Source organism: Acinonyx jubatus, chromosome E1, assembly GCF_027475565.1.
Source record: "Acinonyx jubatus isolate Ajub_Pintada_27869175 chromosome E1, VMU_Ajub_asm_v1.0, whole genome shotgun sequence".
NCBI classification, from domain to species: domain Eukaryota; kingdom Metazoa; phylum Chordata; class Mammalia; order Carnivora; family Felidae; genus Acinonyx; species Acinonyx jubatus.
The window spans coordinates 38,865,186-38,875,236 of record NC_069397.1 but is presented as its reverse complement, the minus strand read 5'-3'; the positions used below and the strand labels follow the sequence as shown (position 1 = coordinate 38,875,236).

Sequence of the window (10,051 nt, the reverse complement as noted above, 5' to 3'; positions counted from 1 at the left end):
CTTCTAAGCAATTAATTACACAACGGTGAATTCTTTTTCTCCTACCAAAACACATTCCAAAATAGTCTGTAACTTTGACATGCAAATACTGAAACTGAGTCTGATTAGTAAAAACCCTACAGGAGGTGGGGATTGAAATTCACTAGGCATGGCCATCATCAGTATGACAATTATTGCCTATGGCCCTAGGCAATAATGATACTTTGTTCAAAAGTTAGGATTACTACTAACTGAATTTCCTATCATAAAAATGAAAACTAATCCTTGCCTTTGGGTCAATCTCTAGTTTCTTCCAAACAATCTTTCGAAGAAAGCAGTGAAACCCTACATACATGTGGAACCAGATGGCTCTACCTCTGTTTCTTCCAGTAGTTACTGTGTGAAGGTGAAGTGTTAATCTCCGTATCTATACTTCTTATACCAGCTAGGACACGGAACAGCATGACCCTATTTCTGACAGGCATACAGATCCAGAGAAGATCTGTAGTCCCTAAATATGGGTCTCTTTATCACGCATTGGAATTTCATGACTTCATACGAAACCATCAGTGCCGAAGTGGTCCCACCACACTGCGAGAGAAACCCCAGAGGGGAAGCTAGGACGGACTTGGGGGATTACACCTACTAAGAGCCTTATAACATCTAGAAAGAATGACATGGAATGACATAAAATCAAAACATGACCAGTGGACACCCTGCGCTCTCACCCTTACTGACTTGGGGACAGTCTCAAATAACAATTCCAACTTAAAGTATTAGCTAGTGCTTTTTATTTTTTAATTTCCCTTCAAACATTTGTTTTCTCTCCCCTAGACTCACTTCTAAGATTTGCTTCCCAGAAAAGGCAAGTATAGATACTTGAGCACAATTATTTTAAATTTACATATAGGCATTAGAGGTGGAAAGTATACATGTCAGCACAAAACCGGCTCCAAGTTCAAGAATTCAAGTTAATCATATTCCCATATCACGTGGTGATATCACTAAGTTACAAGTCTGCACCTGGCACATTCCCTCCAGTCTGTAAGCAAGTAATAGCCTGTTTTCATTTCTATGGCAATCACAATGGACTCACCCTTGGTGGGGCAGGTTGTGGGGGAGCTGCTTGTAAGCAAAAATTAATGACCATAACATCAAGCTCCTGTGCAGGAAGTGCAAGTTGAACTAGTACTTTATATGATCTCTGACAATGCAGTTACATGTCAAAAGTGTAACTAAAACTACATTTGCCCACGCGTTTGCAGGGTTTCATGTGTGGTGTCATTCTTTCGGTCTCAGCCTATACAACGAGAAATGAAATTCAAGGAGAAAGCTTTTTTGAAAAGAAAAGAGTGAAAGCTCCAGGTTGATGTGCAGGGCAGAAACCCAGTCTCATGGCTGGCGGCTCTGAGTGACCCTCTGTCTTTTCTGTTTTCACCATAAGAAGCAGGGTTATGTTGTCTATAAAACGCACTGCAACCTGAATCCTGTCTTTGCCACCTCCTGGCTCTGTAGCCTTGAATAAGTCACTTGACGTCGTGACCCTCAGATTGCTCCCTTGTAAAATGGGACAAAAGTATCCAACTGAAGAGGTTGCCACAAAGGTTAAAAATAACGTCTGCAGTTTACCTGGCCCACTGTCTAGAACGTAGTAAGCCCACTATCACTATCAACGATTCAAACAAAGACAATCTCATTCAAAGTGCTTGTAATACAGATTAAAGGAACCTTTGGTAACAATCTCCATAGGAGGCTGAGGCCCCTGGTTATTTCCATTTAACACGTTTCCATTTTCTCAAGAAATGAAACCAATGGATAATGGCCTCTCTCATCAAGCAGAGTCTGCATTTGATCACTGCATCTTTTCTATATTTATTGTAAGAATATGTAGTTTCTGCAAATGTCTTGCTTAAAACCCCTTTATTTGGAAATCCCACCGGCTTGCTCTTTGTGATGTGTATAGGAGGGGGGAAAATACATCTCTTCACATGTGTTCCTTCCATCATAAGGTAAAAGGAAGTTGTAACTGGATTTCACCCTGGGTTCATCATTCCTGTCCCTGGGAAAGCGAAAAGAAGGGTCACACAGTCCTTCCATTTGCCAGAATTGATAATGAGTATTCCCAATAGAGGTCTGAAATGGGCTTCAGGCGTAAACCCTCTGCATTTGCCCCCGTATCACCAATGGGCACTGCTGGCTCTGGCTCAAGAGCTCAGTGGGTTAAGCGGCCGACCTCTGCTCAGGTCATGATCTCGCATTTGTGGGTTCGAGCCCCACATTGGGCTCTGTGCTGGCAGCTCAGAGTCTGGAGCCTGCTTCGGATTCTGTGTCTCCCTCTCTCTCTGCCTGCCCCTCCCCTGCTCATGCTCTGTCTCTCTCTCTCAAAAATAAACATTAAAAAAAAAAAGACTATTCATAGACTTAAAGAGCCTCACTTCGGGGTGCCTGGGTGGCTCAGTCTGTTGAGTGTCTGACTTCAGCTCAGGTCCGGCTTCGATCTCACAGTCTGTGGGTTCGAGCCCTGCGTCGGGCTCTGTGCTGACAGCTCAGAGCCTGGAGCCTGCTTCGGATTCTGTGTCTCCCTCTCTCTCTGCCCCTCCCCCGCTCTCACTTTGTCTCACTCTGTCTCTCAAAAATAAATAAATGTAAAAAAAAAAAAAAAAAAAAGGGCCTCACTTCCCAGGAAGCTAGAGTCAATATTTTCTGGATATTTGGAGGGGCAGGGGGCAGGGATTGAGGGTGTGAGCACTGCTATAATTTTAATACACAAAAAAAATCAGTTGTATTTTGATACATTAGCAATGCTGGGGGTAGAGCAGTGAACAATCAGACAGAGTTTACTAACAAGGTAATTCTTATGTAAAGGGAAAGCTGTTGAGAATATTATAATATTCTACTCAAAACATAATATTTTTCAATGTTCAAAAGGTCCCCTTTCTGAATCAGAAAAAAAGAAACCATGCGACATCCTAATTCTAATCTGATGATTTAAAATCCTTGAGAATTCAAGGGCACCTGGGTGGCTCAGTTGGTTAAGTGTCCAGCTTCGGCTCGGGTCATGATCTCACTGTTCATGAGTTCAAGTCCCACATGGGGCTCTGTGCTGACAGCTGAGAGCCTGGAGCCTGCTTCAGATTCTGCATCTCCCTCTCTCTCTCCCTCTCTCTGCTCCTTGCTCTCTCTCTCTCTCAGAAATTAAACATTAAAAAAATTAAGAAAAAAATCCTTGAGAATTCAAATGCCTGTATGAATCTGGAAAATGCATTTACTCCCCCACCTCTCACCAGTGCGTTTCACAACTGCTTCTGAATCTATATTCCACTAGGAGATAGACTAGATCATGACTGCATGGTTTACATTTAGTTTTCCAAAGGAAACAAGTCAGAAATATGAGTGAAGAACTTTAAGAAGCTCAAGGCTGAGGACGACGTACGATTAGTTTATCCATTTGACAATCACTCATTGCCTTCCCACTGTGCCTAAGACACCAGGCAGTGCTGAGAATACAAGCAATAGAATATGTTGGAAGAGAAAAATTCCTTCTGACAACCTATCTCTACTCCACCCAGATTTCTTTTTTGTATAACAAATATATAATGGGCAAAATTATTCAATTAGTTCTATACCGATAAGTTTTCAGTATGCATAAATCATGCATTTGTTGAGCTGGTCAAAAAAGGGGGAAGCACAATATTTTGAATGAAGAGAGTGAACTTTTCAACTGTAACACCCATTTCATGACCTATAAAAGGCCAACCTTTCTGCCTTGCTGACACTGCTTTCTCTCAGGTTGTAGCCCCCTTCCCCGGGCTGCGGATCTCTCCAGCAGCACCATGTCCCTCTCAGTGCGCACCTCTGGGCTCTCCCGGCGGCCATCTTCCCAGAGTGGGACATCCGGCAGAGCCAGGGGCACGTCCGCTTCCATCGTTGGAAGTGGCTATGGGGGGAGCACCTTTGGCTTTGGAGACAGCTATGGGGGAGGCTTTTCTTCTGCTTCCATGTTTGGTTCTAGTTCTGGCTTTGGTGGTGGCTCTGGAATTTCCTTTGCAGGAGGACTGGGCAGTGCTTATGGGGGAGCCCTGGGAGGTGGTTCTGGAGCCCTGGGAGGTGGCTTTGGAAGCCTAGGAAGTGGCTTTGGAGGCCTGGGAGGTGGCTTTGGAGGCCTGGGAATTGGATTTGGAGGAAGCCCCGGAGGTGGCCCTGGAGGCATTCTCTCTGGCAATGATGGAGGCCTTCTTTCTGGATCAGAAAAGGAAACCATGCAAAATCTTAATGACAGATTGGCCTCCTACCTGGATAAGGTTCGAGCTCTAGAAGAGGCTAATACTGAGCTAGAAAACAAAATTCGAGAATGGTATGAAACACGAGGATCTGGGACTGGAGACCCCAGGTCCCAGAGTGATTACAGTAAATATTATCCATTGATCGAAGACCTCAGGAATAAGGTAACAATATGGTTTTTGAAGGGGCTTTGGTTCCTTTTGATGTTTCTTTTTTACTGTTACAATATTTTACAGTGATAAGACATGTAAAACTTAAGGTTTTTCAATTTGACTGTATAAGGAGCAATTTCTCAACTCAGGATATTTAGTTTCATTTTATCATTTATTATAAAGTGATTGTACTTCTGCTATCTTTTCTGCAAAAACGTGTTTCTTGATTTTTAAATAAAATGTGATAAATGTTTTCTTTTAAAAAGTTAAATTGTCTTAAACTCGTAATGAAATCGCATGTTAACATCACCTAAAAATTTTCTGTCAAAAATATACCTGCATAATACTAGTATTTTCCGTCCTCATTTTGTGTGTCTCCCCCTCTTTGGCCAGATCATTTCTGCCACCATTGGAAATGCCCAGCTCATCCTGCAGATTGACAACGCGAGACTGGCTGCCGAAGACTTCAGAATGAAGTGAGTAGAACAAAAGAAAGACTGATGAGAATTGACAGGTCTCATTATTTCTTCTTAGTCCCTATTTTCCTGCCTTCATTGATGGCAAACATTCTATCCCTCTGCAGTTCACGTGCTCTGCGCATTTGTTGTTTTGGTAAATGCACATTGGGCATTCTAGGAAGTAATCAGATTCAGACACAATTCACCTCACACATCCTTAATTATAAGGTGCTTTAGCCTAGGGCTATGATCACCATGCTGGTAATTTGCTGTTGGCTCATAACACGGATATGATATTACCACCGATGTCCCAAACCTCGATCTCCCATGCATCAAAATGAATTCATAATGTTTTTGCCCAGAAGTTAAGTGAAATTGTCTTTTTCCGGATGACACATACCACTAAAATATTAACCACACACCTATTTTGATATTCCCTCCTCCTTTCCCGTACTCCACCCTCCCAGACCTGAGGAAGAAACACTAATGCTCATCTGCTCCACAAAATCCCCACACAGGATGTGGCAGTGCTGATGATCCTGAACCTCTGAAGTCTTGGTAAAAGCTATTAAGGAAGTAGCAGTGTTTTAAATTAAATCATGAATAAAAGTTAAGCAAAAAGACTATTATTTTATTTTCAACTGCTTTTAGGATGCCATCAGAAACCCCACCTGGAGAGGGGCTACTACTGTCTATAGCTGGGGTGGCCAGCCAAAGGGGAAACTGTTCCCTGGGACACAGTGCTACTGAGGGTCATTGCTGGCAGAAAAGTCTCACCTCACAATTTTTTCACTTCTCTCCAACTGAGCAGTAAATTACCATGAAAAAAAGGAAGGGAAAATCTTAAAAAGGAAAAAGAGCATCATACGTCATACGTCACAATGCTGCCACTTTTAAATAATCACAAGGGGCACAAGACAGCCCTGAAATGATGGCAGAGGCCTTATTCAAATGGGTGTGTGGACTCCAGGAACTGTTTTGCACTTGGTTTTCAGGTATGAGAATGAGCTGGCCCTGCGGGTGAGTGTGGAGGCCGACACCAACGGCCTGCGCAGGGTGCTGGACGAGCTGACCCTGGCCAGGGCCGACCTGGAGATGCAGATCGAGAACCTCAAGGAGGAGCTGGCCTACCTGAAGAAGAATCATGAAGAGGTCAGCTGAAAAGGCAGCTTTCTAAGCTGCTTTTTTTCTCCCGAATTCACAAATTACAATTTCAAATTTACAAACCTACAGTTAGACCCAATATGGATGATATATCATGTGCTTGTTAAATTGGCCCTTTGCTTTGAATTTCTGGATGTGTGTACGTATGGTGGTGGGATTGGTGGTGGTTTCAGTGAAGGTTTAACGGATTAGAGGTGCTTTCTGATGTTGTCATTTGCATCACTAGGTAAGAACAATCAGAATGTTAACTGTCCTGATTTAGTGATTTAAAAAAATATATAGTACTTTTCAAGTTCAAAAACAAAAGTCTACAAACAATACGTAATGTTTTATATGTTAGAGAAACAGGTTATGCCCAGTGTAAAACTCCCATGGGACTCTGGTGTGCCACTATATCAAAAGCTGGTGTATAAAACAGACATTAATCATGACCCTGGCAATGGGTTTCTAAATAACTTTCTACTGGAAATCAATGACTGTGGTACAGTGCGCAACCCTTGTACTCTCTGCAGCCCCCGTCTGGCAGCTGTGGTTGAAACCCCACTATACCTTTCCCACCAGGCCCTCCCTTCTTCTTGGTAAAGGCCCTGGAACCCCAAGAGGCAGGGCCAACTCATCCATTTTCTATGGTAGGCACAGCCCCTAGGGCCTATGGTAAGTTTAGGGACCCAAGAAAATGTCTTAAGTTCTTTTAAAATAGAAGAAAAATACGAATTTTTAGGTTAAAAAAAGTTTAATTTTTGTATTATGTCAGTACAGCAACACGGTTATGAAATAAAACATTTAGTGTCTTTTGTGTTGGAAGAGACCCACGAAAGTCACAACGGGCCTCTGTGCCCCTCTTTTTCTCACTCTCTGTGCCCAGGAGCTCCAAACCTTCCTGGCAGGCGGCCCGGGGCAGGTCAGCGTGGAAATGGACGCTGCTCCGGGGCTGGACCTCACCAGGCTCCTCAACGACATGAGGGCGCAGTATGAAGCCATCGCTGAGCAGAATCGTAAGGACGCGGAGGCCTGGTTCGTTGAAAAGGTACCACGAACAGAAACAAAAGGCTTTGACCCATTTGCAGGAAAGAGGCGCGGGAACAGCGCCCGCTCACGTCCCTTCACCCCTGTTTGCCTCGGCAGAGCGGGGAGCTAAGGAAGGAGATCAGCATCAACACGGAGCAGCTTCAGTCCAGCAAGAGCGAGGTCACCGACCTGAGGCGCGCAGTTCAAAACCTGGAGATCGAGCTCCAGTCCCAGCTGGCCACGGTAGGGCGCGCCCGCGCAGTATCTTTTCATGACTTCCAAAGAAAACGTGCCATCCACATTAGGAAGGCCACCGGCGGGCCGCCTTCCTCACTTCAGTCCCCTCCACCGTTCTGTCTGTGCCATTTCCCTCCCACCGTGCAGAAGAAATCCCTGGAGGACTCGCTGGCGGAAGTGGAGGGCGACTACTGCGGCCAGCTGTCGCAGGTGCAGCAGCTCATCGGCAGCCTGGAGGAGCAGCTCCTCCAGGTGCGCGCCGACGCCGAGCGCCAGAACGCCGACCACCAGCGGCTGCTGAACGCCAAGGCCCGCCTGGAGCTGGAGATCGAGACCTACCGCCGCCTGCTGGACGGCGAGGCCCAAGGGTGAATAGACAGGTTGAAATGGGTTGGAAATGAGTTTAGTGGCTGACCAACAGCGGCCACCTGCTGCGCTCTGGGCAACAGAAGGCAGGGTTCTCTGGTTGATGGAAATTAACCACATCTCCTAATGACATGCCTTGGATTTGGTAAATGTCCTACACTTTGCAAAGTGCTGTCACCCGCTATCTTGAATTTTATAAAATGCTGGGATGAATAATGGCACCACAGACAAGAGGCATACTGCAAAGGAGCACTAGAAAAGTCACCCATTAGAGACCTGGTACCAATGCCCCAATGCTAAGAATGACACATCAAATAACAGCCACCTGAGTCACCTCACAACCAACTGCAGCGAACTTTCCAAAAGGGAGCAGCAGCCTGGAATAGTGGGAAGAGCCCGGGGCTGTAAATCAGGAAATCTGACTTCTGAGAGCAGATCTTCCATTAACTGCCAGTTTGCTTCATTTTGAGAGCCCATTTTAGGCACGGTTTGAAAATAAAGGTCCCCGCACTAAGTGATTCCTCTCAGGGTGCAACATTCAATCATTGTTCATCAAGAAATTTAGAAAACTAGTTTTATGCACATTTTTAGCTTAAACAGCAAACTCTATTTCTCCTCCTCCCAGAAAGCATCATGTGATACCATCTCCCTTGTTTTCTTTACAGCGACGGTTTTGATGAAAGTTTATATGTGACAGACTCCAAATCTCAAACACAGTCGATCGATTCCTCTAAAGGTATGCAGATTCCCTAAGAATCACTTAGTAAGTAGTAAGTCAGAATCACACTTATTAATGACTAAAACTATAAGATCTCATTAAATATTGCAGTTAATAATATTAATAATTTAAAGTATATTTGCATTTCTGAGCCAAGGAAAAATATTTATGCATTCCTGCAGAAAAATACACAGTCTGTACTATATAAAACTTTTGGCAAGCCCAGGAAGGGAAAAATCTACTCTACAAAGAGGTATTATGAGCATCATAACCACTTTTTAAATGTTTAAAAAGAAAAGTATTTTCATTTGTGCATAAGACAATACAGAATACATTTCATTTTCACTGAATAGCATGCATTGTTTTAGAATGCAAAAGTCACTTTCACAAGTTTAAATGTAACGGATTGTATTCGCCACTATCTCACTTAAAGCTTAAGTCAAACAACAATCAATTTTGGATGAATATGTGAAACACTAACTTTCGCCCCCTTCATTCTATTTTTATCTTTAGATCCAACCAAATCCCGGAAAATCAAGACAATTGTGCAGGAAGTGGTGAATGGTGAAGTGGTCTCATCTCAAGTTCAGGAAGAACTAATATAAAATTTCATAAGATCTTCCCCAAGATTGATTCCTTAGGAACAGTAAATTTACAAGCAGAAATTATCCCTTTCAGAGTAAGATATTAGTTCAATTCTACTTCTGTCTGTTTCATTTTCCTTGGATTCCCTATTCACTATGAGTCCTTTTTGCTCTTCAATTACAAATCACTATGGCCACGTTGGTCTTTATAACAAACCAAAATTGCCTTACATCTTTCTGGACCTGCAGTAGTCTTTTAATAAACGTTCTTCTGGTGACCGGGAACATGTTTTAATCACAGGATTCTGATCAAGTAGTATGGTTTTAATAAATAAAAAATGAATGGTAATAATGTGAAATGTGTACCTTCTCTATTCCAACAATAATGTCAAGAGCATAGAGAGAGGTTTGTAAAATACTAATAGTAAAGTAGATAAACACTGAGATGAAGATGGCAATGTTGGAGATTAAGTTAAGAAGATTCTTTTAGAGAGGTGCCTGGATGGCTCAGTCAGTTAAGCATCCGACTTCAGCTCAGATCATGAGCTCACAGTTGGTGGGTTCGAGCCCCATATCGGGCTCTGTGCTGACAGTGCAGAGCCTGCTTGGGATTCTCCCTCTGCCTCTCTCGGCCCCTCCCCTACTTGTGCTCTCACTCTAAATACATACATACATACATACATACAGATTCTTGGTGCAGCGCCAGCCTGGGATTCTCGATTTCTGCCCCTGCCCCATTCACATGCACCCACATGCGTGTTCTCTTTCTCTCAAAATAAATGCACTTTTAAAAAAAGATTCTTTTAGAAGTTCTGTCCTTTTATCGCTTCTCGGCCTTTTGGCTAAGATCAAGTGTAGAAGTTCTGTCCTTTTTACATCAGCCAATCAAGGTTACAGCAAAATTACATTACCCATGATGGGGGAGAACAGTTGTCCTATTCTTTTTCTAGGACCTTCTTTCATTCAGTCATGAAACACTTACGGAACCCTTACAGTATACAAGACTGGAGACTCAAAGGTGAATATGATAAGATCTTTGCCTGGATGAGCTCACAATAGAGGGCACAGATACACCTCTACCAGAAATGGTGATACAGAGAGATA

General features: G+C 43.4%; 1 protein-coding gene and 1 long non-coding RNA gene across 10 annotated transcripts in view; one reads left to right on the top strand and one right to left on the bottom strand.

Annotated features, from left to right (window-relative positions):
- LOC106989270 (uncharacterized) overlaps positions 1-10,051 on the bottom strand; it is a 149,278-nt gene that overhangs the window by 101,820 nt on the left and 37,407 nt on the right. The gene's annotated exons all lie outside the window — the stretch shown is intronic.
- On the top strand, positions 2,988-9,347 carry KRT12 (keratin 12). Of its 2 annotated transcripts, XM_027033797.2 has the most exons (8): positions 2,988-4,424; positions 4,806-4,888; positions 5,866-6,022; positions 6,900-7,061; positions 7,160-7,285; positions 7,427-7,647; positions 8,311-8,381; positions 8,877-9,347. In XM_027033797.2, the coding sequence occupies exons 1-8, from the start codon at positions 3,813-3,815 to the stop codon at positions 8,966-8,968; spliced, it is 1,524 nt and encodes a 507-aa protein (XP_026889598.1). In that variant the 5' UTR covers positions 2,988-3,812; the 3' UTR covers positions 8,969-9,347. The 2 variants fall into 2 exon arrangements, with proteins under 2 accessions (XP_026889598.1, XP_053068072.1); XM_053212097.1 differs by having other exon boundaries at positions 7,160-7,647.